The sequence below is a fragment of the Anser cygnoides genome, chromosome 5, assembly GCF_040182565.1.
Source record: "Anser cygnoides isolate HZ-2024a breed goose chromosome 5, Taihu_goose_T2T_genome, whole genome shotgun sequence".
Classification (NCBI taxonomy): Eukaryota; Metazoa; Chordata; class Aves; order Anseriformes; family Anatidae; genus Anser; species Anser cygnoides.
Genome location: NC_089877.1, coordinates 63,588,104 through 63,607,175, shown reverse-complemented (window position 1 = coordinate 63,607,175; position 19,072 = coordinate 63,588,104). Strand labels below are relative to the sequence as shown.

At 47.0% G+C, this 19,072-nt stretch overlaps 1 protein-coding gene across 2 annotated transcripts; it reads left to right on the top strand.

Moving 5' to 3' along the window:
- Window positions 1-740: 740 nt before the first annotated feature.
- STYX (serine/threonine/tyrosine interacting protein) lies at window positions 741-18,095 on the top strand. 2 transcript variants are annotated; one of them, XM_048066136.2, is made up of 11 exons: window positions 741-991; window positions 10,392-10,424; window positions 11,360-11,413; window positions 12,516-12,613; window positions 13,307-13,367; window positions 14,690-14,726; window positions 15,260-15,299; window positions 15,398-15,448; window positions 16,063-16,135; window positions 17,090-17,183; window positions 17,588-18,095. In XM_048066136.2, exons 1-11 carry the CDS (start codon window positions 935-937, stop codon window positions 17,659-17,661), a joined length of 672 nt encoding a protein of 223 aa, XP_047922093.1. In that variant the 5' UTR covers window positions 741-934; the 3' UTR covers window positions 17,662-18,095. The 2 variants fall into 2 exon arrangements, with proteins under 2 accessions (XP_047922093.1, XP_013049337.1); XM_013193883.3 differs by lacking the exon at window positions 741-991 and adding an exon at window positions 2,194-7,889.
- The last annotated feature ends 977 nt before the right edge of the window (window positions 18,096-19,072 follow it).

Genomic DNA, 19,072 nt, shown 5'->3' with positions numbered 1-19,072 from the left:
TGTGAAGTACCAGAAATGGTTATATTTTTGAAGTCCAGGTGGTAATGTCCCAAATATCCCTCCTTGTTCCTATTCTAGGTGCTGGCCAGAGCTATGAACCACACTTTTCCTGCTGTGCTGCCCTTCACTTTTGAGTTCATTTTTGATCTCTCGCTAAAAGGAAATTGCAGAGCCGTTGCTCAAACACGATTGTCAAAGGTTTCTCAAGGGGGAGATGAGCCAACGAGCAAAACATTTGGACAGTTTGGGGTGACGGGGTCCAGCGGAGCGTGGGGCCAGGCTCCTGGCCCAGGACCATCCCTGGCTGGGGCAAAAAGTGCCTCTGCCTGCCACCCAAGTGTGTGTGCCTGTGGACGAAGCGGGCATACTGCGGGGCTCTGCCTTTTTCTTGGCTGCCACCAGAGCCGGGGGGGGTTTGTCGGCAGGGCGGCGGGCCGGCACGAAGCCCTACCCCATCTTTTCGGCCTTTCTGCCAGCCTGCGGAGCCCGGCAGGCCCAAACCAAGGGGGGGACTTCTCCCCAAAATGGAAGCGGCGAGGCGAGGGCCGGCAACGGGCTGGGCTCGGGGAAACTTCGGCGGGCGTGAGGGGAGCCCTGAGGGGAGAGCCCTGAGGGGGAGCCCTGAGGGGAGCGGGCGGCCGTTGTGCCGGGGCGGGGCGGAGGCAGGGGGGAGGAGGAGGAGGAGGAGGAGGCGGAGAGGAGGACGAGGAGGAGGAGGAGGAGAAGAGGAGGAGGAGGAGGAGGAGGAGGAGGGAAGAGGCGGCAGCAGCAGCAGCAGCATGGCGGCCGGGCGAGAGCGGCTGAGCGCGCCGCCGCCTCCGCCGCCCCCCGCCGCCGCCGCCGCCGCCGAGCCTCCCCCCGCCGGCCCGCTGCCCAAATAGCCGCCCGGCCCCGGCCCCGGCCCCGGCCCCGCCCGGAGAGCGCCCGGCCGGCCATGGAGCTCGCCAAGCCGGCCTTCCCCGCGCTGCCGCAGGCCAAAGAGGACTCCGAGGTAGGCGGCCTGGGCGCCTCCGCCCGACGGAGCGGGGCGAGGTAGGGGGGGGGCACCCCGGGGCCTGAGGGGAGCCCCCGGGGGGCGCCGGACGGGGCCGCTCCCTCCTTCACGGCTGGCCGTGGGGCCCCGCTCCCCGCCGCCACGGCCCTGCCCGGCTCTCCATGCTCCCTTCCCCCGGTCCCCGCAGGGGTCCCGGCCTCACGGCCCCGCGGGGTCCCTGCACCCAGCCCTGCCCGCAGGCCCCGGTGGCCGCCGCTGGGAGGCTCCGTGTCCTTGCCCAGCCCCGTGTCCCCTTACAATGGTCCCCTCACAGCCCTTAGTATCCCCTCACAGTGATCCCCTCACAGCCCCCGGTGTCCCCTCACGACACCCAGCGTCCCCTCACAACGGTCCCCTCACAACCCCCGGGTTCCCCTCACAACCCCCGGGTTCCCCTCACAACGGTCCCCTCACAGCCCCCGGGGTCCCCTCACAGCCCCCGGGGTCCCCTCACAGCCCCCGGGTCCCCTCACAGCCCCCGGGGTCCCCTCACAGCCCCCGGGTCCCCTCACAGACCCCGGGGTCCCCTCACAACCATCCCCTCACAGCCTCTGGTGTCCTCCCTCGCCCCTCCGCCTGCGCCCAAGACCCCAACGAACTCCTCGCCTCCACACCAGCGAGCCCCACCTGCCCGTCCCCTTCCCAGCACTTGGCTCCGAGGCTCTCCAGAAGCCACTTGGCGCTCTGGGGAGGCATTTCTGCCACGGGACGCGTCAGCCGGTCGAGGCAGGTGGCAATATCTGCCAAGGCTGAGCCGTGTGGTGTCGGAGGAGCCCCGTCGGGCCGGTGTCTGATTTCGGGGCTTGGCGGAGCTTCATCTTGCTGCCCCCGGGTGCTGCTGGCGTGTCTTCGTGTGCCACGGGCAGCCCCGAGCGTGCCGCTTTGGTGGCATCAAGAACTCTGTACAAAATGTCACCGCCTCCGTGCGGCGAGCTGGTGGTGTCCGAGCTCCTCGCGGCTCTACGGGTTGCCCCGCGTTTCGCGAACGCCAGCTCGTTAGACAAGACACAGCGCAGTTTATTGCTGTGTCAACGGAGCTGTTGTTGAATGCTTTTATTGTGGGAAGAGTAGCTCCAGGATTCCAGGTACCTGCTTTCTTCTCTTGCTTTTGTTGCCGTGATTTAGTGCCCTCTCCACTTCAGGGCTCTGCAAGTGTTTACGAATCACCTCGGCTGTTTTCAGAAAGTTGTAATCGCTTCGTATCTGAACGCGAATCGTACGCAACCCTGCGAGGCTTGTAATTTGTTTGTTTTTAAATATCTTTTCTTTCTGGAGAAACCAATCCCATTGTCTAAGGTTGCTTCTGGAGATGGTTAAGTAAATTAGGCTGGATGAGATGACTTTTTGAGCCTGCTTCTAACTCGAATAGCTAAAAAGGAGCGCGTGGCTAAAATAGTTTTAAAAACAGAGGTCACTGCTAGCCTTGCAACTCTTAGCTGAGCAAGGTGAGTTGTAAGACAGCGTCCTTCACAAAGTGGGTTTTGTTTCTTTCTTGATTCCTTATTTTTCTCTCGATAGTACAATGTATATAATGTTAAAACTTCAAATGCCGCAGGTCTGTAGTGGAGAGTTTCAGGGACTATATTTAAAAACCATATGCTTTACATGCTCAAGGCTTCACATTTGTGTCTGACTCTATCCCTGAGTGTTTGGGGAAGCAGAAGAGTCGCAGCCGCTGTGCGAATGTCTAAGCTCTCGTACCTCTAACTTACTGAGCAAAGGGTGAGAGGCTGCAGCCGTGGGCCCTCAGCCCGATCCTCGAGAAGATGCTTTGGAAAAGCAATCTCAGGAAACTGAAGCCATTCTGTCTCCAAATTCATGCAGAGCTGAAGATCAGCCCTTGTATTTGCTGTCAGGAGGTTTTTTAATGAGGATTCCCTCTAATATGCTTTTTTAGGAAGAGGGTTGTGTGCGGTGTGGGGTTGTCGTGGTGGGTTTGATTATAAGGCGTTGGTTGGAGAAGGGGCCGTGGAGGGAGAACTCGGGGAACGCCTGGTTTAAGTCCCGATGTGGACTGCTCACAAGCACGTACAACTGGTCATTTTAACATGGTCCAGCTGCCAGCTCCCTTCTCCTGACTGACACCAGCAACTGTGGGACGGCTTAAAACAAAAAAAGCCAATTTGTGAGCCCGGCTGGTTGACCGCCCAGCTTCACGCCGTGGTGCTGGTACGAGGAAGGGTAAGAGTGGGCAAGGCTCTCGGCTGGGGAGGGTGGCAACAGCCTGCCGCTGGATTGACTTCAGCAGGAATATGTTCTAGATAAATAGATATCTCGGCCTGTGGATGGTTTGCAACGCCCCTAATCCACACATAGCATTAAAACCTGCTGAATTTTGGAACTACTGACCCCGTCTAAGAGTACCTGGTGGAGGTTGTGAAGTGCCGCGTTGAGACTTGCTGGCGGTATTTGCCTGCTGGAGAGCCGTGCATGCCTCCTTTGCATTCCTCCCCTGATAACATCTCAGGAACGGATGGACCCGAAGCGTGTTCGGAGCACTCCTGGCGATGGGTGTCACTCTTGTTCCTGTACCTGGTGCGTGTTTAAGGCTCGTCCTGGTGGCGAAACCGTGTTCGTGGCGGGTCAAGCACAGACAAGCGTCTGCCACGCGTCGGTGCAAGCGTGTGTCAGCGCCGCTTTGGAGCGCTTCCTCTGGCCCTTGCGTGCTGCCTACAGCCTGGCTAATTGTCCGGGTCTGCAGCGTGAGCTAACGAAGCCTGGGCTACGCCAGCTTCCGTCTCGCACTGGCAAGCCCATGTTACAAGCCGAACTCCTTTTTACGCGTCCTTATGCCGCTTGAGTAGTTCCAGCTTTATTGTTTGGTTACTGAAACTGTAACTCCTCGTTCTTGCCGGGGTTTTCTGGTAATTGCTGTGAATGTCTGTAAATAGCGTGCGTTGTTTTATAGGGTGCTGATAGTGAATATGTCGAAGCCCGATGAGTAATGCTGATTGAACATAGCATGGAAACCGCTTAGGCTTAGATTTATTTATGTGCCTTTTTCTAAAACCGGCGTGCTTTCCAAGCTGGGGTCTAAAACTTTCTCAAATTTCGGAAATGCTGGTCCTTTTCTCCCAGTATAAAAATGTACAGCTAGGGACCCTTCAAAAGAGGTTGGCAGCAGTGCATGCTGGCGTATTAGTACTGAGACACCTTAGCATGCTTCGAAAGGTGGTAAATAAGGACTGGGATAGGTAGGGAATTTAGTGGCTATTGTTATCCCTTGAAATCTTAAACCAAAAATGATAGGGGTGAGATGTGTGCGACAGGAACACGGCACCGACTGCCAGTTCAATTATTTGTTAAAACGTCGGCATGTTTGCTTGTGGGCAGGCTGAGTAAACTACTATTCATGATCCATGTAGATTTTTTTTTTTTAGGACTGTGTTTTTTGTCGTAGAATTATCAGCCTATTGGCTAAGTAGTCGAACTTGCCTTTTTATTATGCGTGCAAAAATGAGCTCTCATAGCACATGACTTCTTAGAGAAACGTTCGCTTCATGTCAGCTATATTTAGTCTGAAACACTAGTTTATATCTGACTGCTTTTTAACCGTGGGTAGTGCAGGCCATCTAAAGGTGGAACAAATATCTTAAATTTTTACCTTTGGCAGGAAACCCAGATAACCCCCTTAACAAAACCCAACGATTTTCCTCGTCTACGCACTCCTTAAAACAAGTAGGAAGCCCGTGTTAGCGTATATATCCTACCTGCCCCCGTAACAGAGCAAAGGAAACTTAAACGCGGAGTAGTCTTGCTGGGGAATGTAGAGGAGCTGACGGGTTTGAGTCTGTGCAAGTCCACGATTTAAATCAAATTTCAAAACAAATAAATCAAAGCTAGCAACAACAAAAGCAAAGACTGTAGCGGCCCTGCCCCTTGGCTGGGGCGCCACGCGTTAGGAGATGCTGGTGCTGCTCATCGTGGGCACCGAAACCGGTGTTCAGCAGGCTTGTGGAGGTCTCTTGGCCCAAAGGTACAGGATGGGACAAAAAAGAAACTGATGTTTCTCCTCTGTATTATGTTTCTGCTTACCATTTAGTCTCCCGAGTTTACATTTTGTCCTTTTTGTGGCTCACGTTCCTCTTTGCCGGCGTAGCCTTTATTTTCCTGTTGTGCTCTTCTTCCTTCCTCTGTGCGCTCTCTCATTCCTGCCCGCGATTGTTTTTTCTCCCCGCCTTCCTGCTTTTGTATTTCCTTGTGTCTTCAAAAGCCCCGGCGTTTGTACGATGAGGACTTCCCGTGGGCCAGCTCCCGCTTACAAACATCCCCCAAACGTCGCTGGGTGCGGTGTCCCAGCCCTGGCCACCCGGGGCTCCTTGGCCATGGCACCGAAGCCCGTCCGTCAGCTGGCCGTGCCGAAAAGTGGCTGTGCCCGTCCTGCCAGCCGGCCTTGTCACCCCTGTGTCCCTCCCGTGGGGACCCGGAGCCTGGACCTCATGTAGAAATAGATGATTTTGGGGGCCGTGTCAGCTCCCTGAGCGTGGTGACCGTCGGCTGGCAGTGCCCTCGCCTTCAGCCAGGCGATCTGTTGCGTTAACAGAGTGGCAAAGCCCGTCCTTAGCCCTACCCCCATCTTGGTAGGAGTGTGAACGTGGCTTCTGTGAGCAGAAAGAGTGGGTTTAATTTCCCGTATTTATATATTTGCACTATATTTTCATCTGGGAAAAAAATATATACTTTTTTAGGTTTCTAACCAGAATAACTGTGTCCGAGATCGTGAAGCATGACCAGAACTGAAGACACAGCCTTTGATTTCATTTGTGGCTTTAGCTAATTTTGAGTCCCTTAGGGTAAAGTGCTTCGTGCCAATAAATACGGTAGGCTTCATTAATATTCAGATGTTTTTCTTGAATATGCTTTCAGGACTTTATCTATTTTCTTGCTGAAGCATTGCAAATGAGTCTGTTCTGTTACTGCTTTAACATTTTGTGGTTTCTTTTGGTAATAGTTTATTCTGCTTCTTCGCACCTTACAAAGTCCGTTGGTGTGGCTAGCTTTATTTTTGCACAGGCCTTCAGTGAACGCGTTCCCGGGCTTCCTAGTAACCAGCTAGGAAAGGAAGGGTCGAAGTGGAAGGGGAGTCCGGTTTGGAAAGCGCAAAAGGACAAAACCTCAGCCTTGAAGAGCTGCAGCGAGCTGTCGGCCTGTGAAAACAGTCCTAGAAGAAAATGGAATACAGGAGCCAGGGAGAGCCGGAGGATTGGGGTGTTACCAGCTTCCCAGCTGCCACCCAGTCAGGCTTTCCCACCTGACATAGCTCTGCTTTTTAAACGTAAAAAGGTAAAGTGTTCCGGAGAGTGGACCGAGGACGTTGTAATGGAAAAGCAAAGCGTTTGGGAGGGGAGTTGGAGAAGCTGTGAATTACGATCTCAGAGTGAGATGGAAGATGAGTTACTGCAGCACTGAGGGGCGGCTGTGACGGAGCTGTAAGGAGCCTGGTATGGGTGGAAACCGAACCACCCGCTTTGTTGGGCTGTATCAGATGGGAGGTTTCTCAGAGAGTTGTCTATCCTACCTTCAAACGGGATGGGATATCATTTTGTAGTGCAGATTGAACTTCACGCTTCCGCAGAATTAAGCATGAAGCTTTTTGTGTCAGGGTGACCGCTGAGGTAGGGGATTGGACCCATCCACGACCCAAGCTGCAGGCTGCCAGGGGGAGCAGCAGCAGTGTTGGCAGTTCAAACGATCGTATCTTCTGGCTGCTCTGCTGTGCTGCTGTTCAGCAGTAATCTTCTTTTCCTGTAGAGAGCGGTACGAGATTGTAGCCAAGAGATCACTCGGTCAGAGCAGATAAAGGAATCGAAGCAGCTCAGCAGGACGTGGGGCTGTCGTTGCCGGATCGTTTGTCTTCAGCTTTAATTTCACAAACTGGAGGAACGTTGTACCAGGTTGGGAGGAGACACTTTGAGTTTTATAGCTTATATGAAGATACCATGAGACGTGGAAACAAACGTAGGCAAGAGGATCCTGACAGCCCTAGGTTCTTGATGTACGTGAGGAACAAACAATCGTAAGCCTTGCTGCGGTGGATTATGATGAGGAATCTGTACAGAGAGGTACGCAATGCTGTTAACGGTGAAAGAGCTGCTTGAGTATCGGAAAGGGGGGTCAGAATCCCAGAGTAGTCAGGAAAGTTTTTAGATATATGTTGTATATGTGAAAATTAGGGGGGTCTTCTAACCAGTTAGTAAGCTACAAAGTGATGCCACGTTGGGTATCCATTTCACCGCCTGCTTCTGGTGAGGCATGCACAGGCTGCATGTGGCGAGTTGTGGAGCTGCGTTTAAAACCACGCAGTTTCCTTGCACATCTCGAGCATGGACAAGGCTCAACATCAGAGCTGCTAAATTAATTTGAAAATTCATGTTACGGGAGTCCTAGCCAAGGTCACTCTTGCAGGGAAAAAATCCACACGTGCACGCATTTGAACACATCAGTGTCCTGTCAACTCCTTTTTCCATGAAAGTGTTCTTCCAAAGAAGGTACAGCTATGCCAAAACACATCAATAACACAACTCTTGGCAAAGTAACTCTTGTTGGTGTATTTTAGATGGTGGTTACGGGGAAGCTGTCTGCAGCAAGGCAAAATCTTCCCTGTTTGTTCGTATCTTGAATTTATTCCAGCTAGGGATTGGCTGTAGGTGGGGAAGGGAGGGCTTTGAAACGTGCTTCATCCCCTTTTCTCTTGCTCGTCGCTCCATACGGAGGCAGTACGAAGTGCCGCAGTAGCCCCCACCGTTTCGTTTGCCTGAACACACGAGCAGGTCAGTGCTGTGAGCACCCCGAAAAAACACAAGAGGCATCTCTTCAACCTGTCCCTCACAGCCTAGCTTGGGCAGACCCGTCAGAGGTGAGTGGCTCCTCTGTAAAGCTTCATGTTACCTTATTTTCATTCCCTCTCTCTATTTTGTCTTCCAAGTATCAAAGATCCCTTCGGTCTGATAAAGGGAAACTTCCAGTTGTTGTTGTTTGCCTTCGGGGCGCTGCAGCGCGGAGAACACGGTTAACGAATGAACTCCTTAAAATGAGACCTCTGCTTGCTACTCTGATAGACTTTTAATGGCCTTTTGCATGCCGTTTGAATAATCTTGCGTTGTTAATTTTCAAAGCCTGTAAGGGACGTCAGGCAATCAGCAGAATCGCTCTTCGTTTGTGCCCTTGCGTAACAAAAACATACAGTCTGCGATGGCATCTTTCAGATATTTATTTCGCAGACTAAAACCCGTTGCAAACTGTACCTTTAGCCGCCAGTGTTTTCCAAAAAGCCCAGATGTCTGGAGCTAGTAGTGCCTTGTTTTTGTGTTCTGAACATCTGTGGCATCTGTTGCCCTTTGGGTTTTGTTTTCCTTTGGACTACGTACTGCTAAATTCTTGCCTACTTATTGTGCGCAGCTTACAGCTTTTGTGACTAACCCAATTTCCTGCCTCAGATGCGTTTCAGAGGAATATTTTTAACACGTTAAGTCCCCTTGACCAAAGTACTGATGAATTTGTGTTTTCATGACGCTCCAGACTAAGACTCCTAAATTCCCCAAGTATATAAATAGAGTAGTAAGCCCACTTAGGGCTCCTGGAGTGTAACTTAAGCTCTTCAGACATTATTCCTCATGATGTTGTTTTTATACTTGGACAAAACCAGGACTTCCTTGCATTTTGGGGAATAAATTACGCTTTTGTATATGCAGTGAGGCAGTGGGATTACGCTAAAACTTGCTTGGGTCAGCCTTCAAAGGATACAGTTCCTTAAAGATCATCCCTTTGTTACGGGGTTTCTACGTTCTGCTATCAGGAGCTTTTATTATTACAGCTGGAACACACAAAAACAACGTAGCTGGCCCTCTGTCTTTAACAGAGACCATTTCAGCGTGGTTTTGTGTCCCGGTTTGTACTACCATTTTACGTAGTATTCAGGGAATTGTTTTGAGTGGCTTAATGTTTGTTTGCTTTCTCAGAAACTCTGCCCCAGATTCAATCCAAGTGGCTTCCAGGATGACTTCCCTGACACTAAAATCCTTTCTAATTCCCTACCAAGAGCTAGCAAAAGCCTCCCTGCGCGTGTGGCCAGGGGAAGCACTGACTTTTTCTTGCGTGCCCTTCTAAAAAGGGGGCTGACTGTGAAATCGGTGCTTCCGGCGCAGCTGTGGGTGCTGAGGTGGGCAAAGCCATGGGTTGAGGGCTTGGAGCTTTCTCGATGCCCTCGAGACCTCGCCGCAGGGGTGGGATACTCGGAGCTGAACTTCGTGGTAGCTCCGAGGAGACCAGGACGTCGACAGGAGCGGCACGCGGCGAAGCTTTTCCTTAGCTGCCGGCGTGCGTGGAGCAACCGACCGAGTTCCGTAAATACAGGCGAGCGGTCTGTTAGGTTTGCTACGTCCGGAAACTTCCCCTCTTCTTTCTGGTAGCTGGGATCTCACACGGCTCCCTCGTACTGCGGGGCAGCGAGAAAGAGCCCGCTGACAGCCCAGCGGGAGCTGTAGGGGAGCGAGGACAGGCACGGAGGCTCTGCCGAAGGATTCGTTCGGTTTAGCTTTGGCTGTTCTGTCAAACGGAGCAAGGGCTGAAAACGCCGGGCCTGCCACGTCCTCCGGAAGGGTTGGAGAGACCGAGGGGGTGAGAGCGAGCGGGGGCAGCGAGCCCTGTGGGTCGGGATCCTGCAGGAGGCGGCCGTGTGCCGGCTGCCGATGGACGGCTGGGCATCACCTTCGTGCGGCCCAGCACCGGCACGTGGATGTTGTGCGAGGATCCTTCCCGGTGTAACGGCCTCGCATGGGGAAAAGTGGGAATCTGTTTCTTTATGGCGTGCTGTAGTGATGCAGAACACGACTTCCTGGGGTTGTTAAAGCTAAATCCTGAATATTCAGAGCTAAGTTGCTTTGAATAGAGGCAGTGAGATGGTCTGGGTTTTAACGGAGCTGCTGCTGTGCCTCCTTCCTTCTGCCTGCTTGTTCAGGGCTGCAGGAACGTAACAATCAAAGGACTCTTTTGCCTCTGTGGCTAATACAGAATGTCCCGAAGCTTTTCCCTTTTTTCTTCCCCCCTCCTTCTGCCTCCCCTCTCTCGAGACGTTTCAAAGCAGAAAGCCGAGCAGTGGATATACACCACGCCGGCTCTCCTGCACAGGCGTCCTCGCTGATGACGTCGGGTGCTTGAGTTTTTCTGCACGTTCGCTCTCAGAAGAGTGATGTGCCTTGTCCCCGAGTGTCACCGGTGTCCGCCTGGAGAGGTAGAAGTTAGCTCATACACATACAGAAAACAGACTTTATTCTTTTATATAATGTGCGCGGATAGGCCTCTGCCTGGATTTGTTTTCCCTTCTGCATGCTTATATAACTATTTTTATTTTATTTTTAAGGATTGGACCTATCCCATGAGGAGAGAGATGCAGGTATGACGCGCTTTCATTTTCCGTTTGAGTCAAAACCCACAGTGCTTTCTATAGGGGGGGGGGGAAAAAAGCCTTACAAAAAAAGCTGGTATTAAAATCAGTCCTTAGGGTAAAGTATCAGGCAGCACCCTGGGAGAGATGTGCTGCTCCGGTGGGGGAAGGACAGAGGTTTAATATCTCTCAGACATCCCTGGCGTAATGATTAACGTGGTTCCAGTGATGGCATCTTGTTCCATCGGGGACTACAGGTAGCAAGGGGTTCAGTGGCAGGGGGAGAGGGCTGCTGGCTTAGTGTGAAGGTGGGTTTTGGGTCTCCGTTGTGCAAGTGCAGGAAAACAAAAATAATCTCCTTCAGAATCCCCCCAAATGAATGTTTTTAGGAGATGGTTACTGAAAACATTATTGGAGCTCTGCTTTTTAACTTAAATCCCCTTGGGAGTAGCTGTTCTCATGTAGGTAGGACTTCAGGACAATTAAAAGTTTCCTGCCGCGTCAGCCAAATCTTTGTACAAGACCTTCATGTCTTTACTGGGGAGGAGATAACTGGTTAAAATTAGCTTTTTTCTACCACTGAGACAAAGCTAGAGGCCTGATATGCCTGTATATTTTCCATGAGAGTGCTTAGGAATTAAGTTGGAGACACAATTATGTACAAACGCAGAGTTCCCTCAAAGCCCACGTTCGATCCGGGGCTGGGTGAGAGGTATCAGTCAACCTGGAACTTAGCCTAAACAAAGGACGAAATTCCAGTTCCAGAACAAGATCTCCTGCACAAAGGTCGTGCGGCTTTTATTTTGTTCCCTTGGCCTGTTTTAAACAGCACTTGATAACGTCTCACGGACGTGTGAGTTATTTGTTCCTGTGGGGTCGAATGCAGCGTGTTATTTCAGATAATTTGGGGTTCATATTAACTGTCTGTTTTTCTGCCCCCCTAGGAAATTTTACCCGGGTTATTTTTAGGCCCGTATTCTTCAGCTATGAAAAGCAAGGTATGATTTTCAGAAGAGTGTCTCGTAAGGAAACTTTGCTGTGCTGCTTTTTTACTGTGGCAATGTGTTGTTCAAGTGTACGTCTGTATCCACGTAGGTATAAATTTGGTTGCAACATTTTGTACAATCCTCTGACATCTTTCCTGCTGGGCAGAAGAAGTGCATCATGCCTTTATGGGGTGGTTTCTTAAACCTGGAGGATAATCAGGGGCTGGTATCGATGCCTCCCTCTTTCCAGAGAGAATCTGCAGCCATGTGCTGGGGCAGTTGGCACTTGCAAAAACTGCCTTTTCTTTAACAATCTTGAAAAAAGTGAAAAAGAGCCCTGATTGATTTTTCACATGGCTTCAAGTTGTGCATGCATGCGTACACACACGTGCAAGTTCTTAATTTCTGCTGGCCAGCTTTACCTATGCCTTGCAAACCAGAGAAAACTCCAGGTTTGAAGTGACTTACGTGTTAGTTAATTGTGGTGAACGTGTGTCTGTGTTTTGTATATTAAAAATTGAGTTTTATAGTTAAGCTTTAAAATAATTTTTCTAAGAAGTTATTAAAAAAATCAGACTCGCACATTGCTGATCAGGCAATCAGTTTCCTTTACTGAAGTGTTGCAACACAGATCAGAATTGGAAACTTACACAGCAAAATAAAGTATGTAGCAGTGCTTGACTTGATTGTAGAAGCAAAACCAAAGCTTGTTATCTGCCAGCTTGCACTGTGGTCTAACTGCTCTTACCTTCAGTGGTCTGGCTGCAAGAAGTGGTCTGCAAGAAGCAATGCTAGCTGGAAATTGCTATAGCATATGCACACTTGCAATTTCAGGAGAACTGAAAGGTGGGCACAATCAAACAAGTTTTTGAACGCCTTTCTTGCCTCTTACTTCCATCATTGGAATGCTTTTTTTCTTACAAATCCTAATGGTTGTGTTTTTGCTTTTTTGAAAGAGAATTTTTCACACTGTGCTTTGAACATTAGAAAGCCAGCTCTGATTTTCCTCAGGTACTTGATGTAACTCATTGCGTATTTAAGTATAGCTTCTCTTTTAAATGACTGTGTAATCGATGGACTCGGTTTTTAAAAATCTGTTTTTCTTTTTCTGCAGCTACCTATACTTCAGAAACATGGAATCACCCATGTAATATGCATACGGCAAAACATTGAAGCAAACTTTATTAAACCAAACTTCCAACAGCTGTTTAGGTGAGAAATGAGCATAATGTGCAGAACTGTAAACAAGTAAGACTTACTTTTAAACACATTACTCTGTAGTAATGAGATCTTTTTTGTGCGTTCTTTCTGGTTATTTTTACATTGTAAAAACTATTTCTACACCTTATCACATTTCTCAAAGACTCTGAAATCCAAGCTGTGGAGTTTCTTCATCGTGCTAAACTCCAGACGTAAGCAAATCCACAAATGAAAAGTATCTGTTCGTGTCCAGTAACTGTCTTGAGTTATGAGGTTGTTAGTTCTGAGTAGTCTCTGCTGTCGATAAAACACTTGAGGTAACTTGATCAGAAAATGTGTACCTCTGAAAAAGCTGCATAGAGAGCCCCAGAAAAGGATGCTGGCCCGTATTCACATACTGATGGCGAGGATGTGAGCGCACAGTGTGCTGCTTTCAAACACAGCTCTGTCGTTGGTAGCACAGCATTTCTGAATTTCTTCCGCCCCCCGGGGTGATTTTCTCTGGGGATGTTGGAGAAGGTTCCTCATTTGCTTCCTTGTAAGGACAGCTCAGAAGGCTGCTTGCTCGGAGTAGTTCCGGAGCTCGGACCGGAGAGTAAAGCCACGTGGGTAGTGTCGGCTTCCTTCTGCAGGTTGGAGCGTTGTCGCAGGGCTGAGTCAGCTGTAAGCGTTACTGCGTACTCATGGCAACTGTTCTTGTTGCAGGTATTTAGTCCTGGATATTGCAGATAATCCGGTTGAGAATATAATACGATTTTTCCCTATGGTAAGTATTGGTTAACGTGAATGGGTTGGGAATGGAGTTGTCCAGTAAGATTCTTATGAATTAACAGATGCATGGTTCCAGGTGTGGGAAGCCCAACCTGAGGCACTTTCCTAGGCAGGCGGCAGGGTTGAGAACTCTGAAGTGACCTTTTTATTGCCACTGTAGTAAGGGTGATTAACTCATTCTTACAAGCATAGAAACAGAGGCAGAATTGCAAGAGCTGTATCATATTATGGTCCCAAAAGAAGGCAGGTTATGTGAGAGTAATATTTATTTTGGAAACCCTTAGCCTGCAGGGAAGCTTTTTTATCGCCAAAGAATTTATTTTAGTATTTGATACGAGAGATGTAAATTAAACAGAACATGGTAACTAGTTGGCGTAGCTCAGTTTTACAGCATCTCGAAAGATGTTCATGCAGAGGAGTTAAAAGGTAACTGGAAACTAAACAGTACACATGACACAGTCAAATCTGGAAAAAGCTCAAAACTAAAGGTTTGTTCTGTGATTTTTGTATCTTTATTTTAGGTTAGTTTGTAACAGAGCAAAAGCATTTTGTTCCTTCCCCCACTCAAAGGAGGAAAAAAAAAAAAAAAGCTGTTCTGGCTTCACTGCATATAGCAGAGGTGGTCACGTTTTTGCAGAAGGCAAATTAACTGATGGCTTGCAGCTTTTCTAAAGCATAATGCCATTTGACCAAAGCATCCTTTGCAAATCTGAGTTACTGACATCTTAATATTTCTATTGGCGTATTTTTAAGAGGCTGATTGGAGTTTTCTCCACAATAAATTATCTAGCTTTTGCCTTTCATCTAATCAACTGTTTCAGCCTGGCAGTATTTCACAGACCTCACTAGATCATGCCTCCCCTTATAGACTGATTAGACCTACTGTTTTTTACTGAAAATATGATTGGAGAACTTCTCAGAAGTCACGGGCATCAGTAGTGTGATCCAGGCCATACTTCTGCTGACGCATGTGTTTTTTCCTGCCCCTGAACTGTTAAGCAAAGAGGGAAGTTGCTTTTTTGTTATAGTGGCACAACATGTCACATAATGAATGTAAACAGCACACACAATGGATCTTAAAGCATTTTTGCACCTGGCTTCACATTAAGTTTCACTGACCATTTTATGGATAGTAAAAAGTACAAAAAAAAAAAAAAGACGATCACTTCAGCCAGACGCTTTGAAGTCTGTACAGAGTGAGTTGTTGTTGTTGTGTAGAAAGACTGATAAAAAAGTTCCACAATATTTTAATGCAAGTAATAGTAACGCTTACAATAATCTGAATGTTTCAGTCTTGTAATTTTTTTCTCTTTTTAGACTAAAGAATTTATTGATGGAAGTTTACAAAGTGGAGGTAAAATCAGATTTGCTTTTCCTTTCAATTACTAATACATTGCTGTTAAAGCTTTATAGCTAGCTTAGTGGTGTGTATAATGTGCTCCTAAGTATGAGGTTTTCTTGAATTTGGGAGGCTAATTGTGTTCAACTTGAACTGAATTATACAAACGCAGAGTAAAGTGTTTTTTTCCTCTTGCCTCCAAATAGAAAACAAACTTCTTAATGTATCTGTTTTTCACTTTAAACACAAGTGTGTTTTGTGTGAGAACGAGTTTTGTCTCTTCCCTAATGTAGGGCCTTAAAATCTGCGTTGTAGTCCTGGAATGGAGATCTTGTTACTCAAAATCCCCAGAAGAGGAAAATTTATGCTTCTGCATCCCTGGGGCAGTAATGGACAGTCTAGTTAGTAATCTAGAGTGAATTAAAATGCACATGTTGTTCTTAGGATGTACCTTACTGCTGTGTAGTTTTTCATAACAAGGAAAAACTACATGTCACAGAATTTTCCTCAGTTAATACAAGTATGGTTTTGGTTTTTGTCCTCCTCAGGAAAAGTTCTTGTCCATGGAAACGCAGGGATTTCTAGAAGGTAGGAAACTATCCGTCCTGCTTATTATTTTTTTAAAAATATTTTTAGAATATATTGGAATATATTCTACTGATTTTTATTTTTGTCTTTTATTTCAGTGCTGCCTTAGTTATTGCATACATAATGGAAACATTTGGGGTGAAGTACAGGTAAGAACAGAGCATGGACAGTACTGCACAGTCATGTAGTTAATGATTCCTTTCAAAAGGCAGTAAGAGTGCTTACCTAGAGGTAAGTCCGATATATCTGTAGGTATTGCTGTTTTAATTCAAGTAGTGTAAATGAATAATAATTTTGGAGGGAACGTGAGCAGTCCTGTACTGTCACATAAGCCAGTTGTCACCCACTGAGACTGAGCGAAGGCTTCAGGTGAGGCAGATTATTCCATTCCTTTCCACTGCAGGTTTGTTTTCAGCATTTTGTGAAGAAGTAAGTACCTGCTGTTAATGGGAACAGGATGCCAGCCTACGTAGATTGATGCCTCACTGTAAGACCTTATAGAAGAGGCCCCAAGAGGCTGTTTTAAGCAGCATGTTGAAAACAGGCCAGCAAGAAGACTGGAGGTGTGGGGGTGGGCAAAGAGCATGCTGCAACTACTGCCTCCTATTTTGCACAGACAAATTTCAATTACACAAACCGATTCTGAGAAGGTTGTATATTTTCTAAGAACTATAGAACCTGAAGAACTGCTCGTGAAATCACAGATGGTTTTGTCACGGTCTATTTTCCACTGAAGTATTTTCTATCTCCTTCTCTTGTTAAGGGATGCATTTACTTATGTTCAAGAAAGAAGATTCTGTATTAATCCTAATGCTGGATTTGTCCACCAACTTCAGGTGATGTTTTGTTCTTTTCTTACTGGTCATAGCTCAAAACCCATTTGATGAATCATCTTGTTCCAAAGCCATTGTTTCTATTTAGGTTTAGCATTTACTGTAAAAATATGCTTCAAGTAAATGTCAGAAGTTATAGCAGAGCCTGGGAGGAAGATGAGTGGGTATCCTAATTCATTAGACATAAGCTTCAGACAAAGCAAATCCAGGAATGGGAGAAATAAGAAAATTCTGTTTTGTGTAGTGATCAAGAGGCTCTGAAACAGTTTAGTCGGTGGCTAAGGAAAGTGCAATGCAGGTATTGTAGCACACATCTGTGATGCTTCCTGACGCTTGCATTCATAGACGATGAAGTTCACAGGTATGAAGCAGCAAACCTTAAATGTCATGAAATTGCTTTATCATATTCCAGGAGTCTGCTGGGTGCATGGTCAGCAAACATCAGGGTGGTGTGGTGAAGCGTATTTGCAGTATCTCTGTTGCTTAAGTGGCTGGCAGCAGGATGACTAAATGTCTCCTGAGTGTGTGTGTGGTTTTTTTAAGTAATTCCTAGTGAGGAGTTGCTGTATAGTAACAGAGGCGTGATGGGTCAGTGGAACACAACTTGAAGTTCTTGCGTGGTTTGTCCTCGTAACAAATCTCTGAAGTTGCTATATTCTCAGTTTGGTTTGCTTCTGCTGTCTGAATTGCCTGCTGGGAACAAGAAGTTCTCTAAACGTTCTCAGGGAATTTCTTCTGATGACAGTTCTCTCTTTCTTAAAGCCATTTCTCGTCATCCTGTATGTTTTCTTTTGCTCTGCCTTCCTGATGGTTTTTGTTGTTCGTGTCAACGCTCTAAAATCTCTGCCTTGCTGTAAAATAACGCTCTGATGTGTCCTGAACTCTGAGTTAGTCCTTCTCCTCTTTACAAAGCATTATGCCAAATTTATAGCAGTATGTATTTTTTTTTTCCCCCAGGAATATGAAGCCATCTATCTAGCAAAATTGACCATCCAGATGATGTCACCACTGCAGCTGGAGAGATCCCTCTCTGTTCCACCTGGTACTACAGGTCAGAAGCCTCTTCTGTTGTGTTTGGTGCCACCTGCTTAGCCTGGTGTTGTGTGGGTGACTGTCTCACACCCTAAGCAAGCCCCCAGCAGCAGTCAATCTCAGGCTTTTGGGAAGGAGATGGCTGCAGTTGATGTGCAAGCTCTGTTCAAACAGAAAAATGAAGTATGGGGGCGGTGTAAAGAGAGCCCAAAAATAGCGGGTTCTAGGAAATTTATCTTTGTTGTGGCGAAAAGCAAGGGAAGAAGAGTGCTATAAGCAACTGCCTGTCCCAGAAACTGAATGTTGGCCCCTTTTAAGGGTCCACTTCCTCCAATAAAACAGTGACAACTGTCCTATAGCCCTGCTCACAGATGGGTATTATTACAGCTGATATTTATCTTTTTTTTTTTTTCCTTTTTGTAGGAAGTTTAAAGCGAATGCACGAAGAGGACGAAGAACTTGGTACCATGCAAGTGGCAGCAGCACAGAATGGATGATACCTGAGGACAGCACTGTTTGTATTGTGAATTCCTGCCAAGAAAGGTGAAGAAAACTAGGGGAAAAAAAAATTCATAATGCAAAACGATGAACACACACATAGCTTCTTTTCAATTACATGTTGCTTTCAGATGCAAATCTGCCTCTGCAACACACTAAGCATCATTTTTAAGATGTCGGACTTCTTGAATGAATAGATGGCACTGATTGTTTTACTCCTTTTTTACACTTTACAGTTTTATTCTAAACCAAGATTTTTGGACTTGCAAAGAGGTATTATTGCAATAATGCACTTTTCATACTTGAAATTTCTTTATTTGTATGATATAAAGTTATTACTTTAAACAAAATGCAAGCTGGGGGGGGATTTGTTTATAAAGTTATTTGTGTAATTTATAACAAGAGACTTTAGTAAAGAAAAAATTTGCTAAAACTCACTTTGTTCTCACTATGTTATGGTCATGCTCGTAGAAATGAGCTTTACAAGCCACACTATATGCTACTGTTGGCAACTGAGCAACAGCAGTGATCTATTCAGTATTAATTCTTTACTTTGTTATAAAATTTCATTATATACTGACTTATTTTGAGACTGACACTGAGGCCAACTTAAGAGAAAACTGTTCTGAAAAATCTCTACTTGCTTTATGCAAGTTAATTTACTTTACCAGAGTACTGATAACTTAGCACATGACTGTTTTATTAAATACAAAAGGCAGCTACCGACTTTACACACATCAAGACTGAATTCCTTCAGCTAGCATTAAGCAGCTGCTTGTTAAATCACTTGTTTAAGAAGCTGAACAACCGGTGTGGTTGAGTTGTCTACTAGAATAGTGCATGTTCGGAGTGGCATTGAAGTAGTTCCTAGAGTAAGACAACAGTTGCATCATTTAAGGTAAAAATTTGGATGGTATTTGAAAACTGGTGCCTGAAGCACTGGCCGTAGCGGTATCAAGACCGAAAGGATTCACCATGGCTCTTCTAAATCATTAGAGATGATTAAGACCACGCATTTATGGGTGCTTTAAACTTCTCAGCCTGGGAGTTGCTAAGGCAGTTCGTGCAGCTTTAACTCTTCCACCTTCTCAGAAGCTCTGATAGCTACTCACAATGGAAGTGCAGTCTCGGTTCTACACTTCTGCTTTATTTGCCAATTGGTCTGTTGCATAAAAGATACGAAAGGAATGACGGCTCCTTTAGAGCAGCGTGTTGACAGAGCAAATGTCAAAGCTGTCAGAACTGGTGTATCTGGGAAATCTTGTCATTAGGCTATATTTTAACAGTGAATGGGTGGGCTCGACAGTTTAACCAATGTGAAAGGCGTTTGGGGATCTGAGCATCCAGCTTCCTTCCCTGTACTCTGATAGAGCTGCACGCTGAAGGCCAGTGTGCTCTGTCAGCCTCAGG

Bases quoted from the DNA above. Each gene is read 5' to 3' on its own strand.
- STYX (XM_048066136.2), top strand. From the start codon at position 935: ATGGAGCTCGCCAAGCCGGCCTTCCCCGCGCTGCCGCAGGCCAAAGAG. The intron at 992-10,391 runs GTAGGCGGCCTG...TTTATTTTTAAG, and splicing joins AGGCCAAAGAGGACTCCGAG to GATTGGACCTATCCCATGAG. The intron at 11,414-12,515 runs GTATGATTTTCA...CTTTTTCTGCAG, and splicing joins CTTCAGCTATGAAAAGCAAG to CTACCTATACTTCAGAAACA.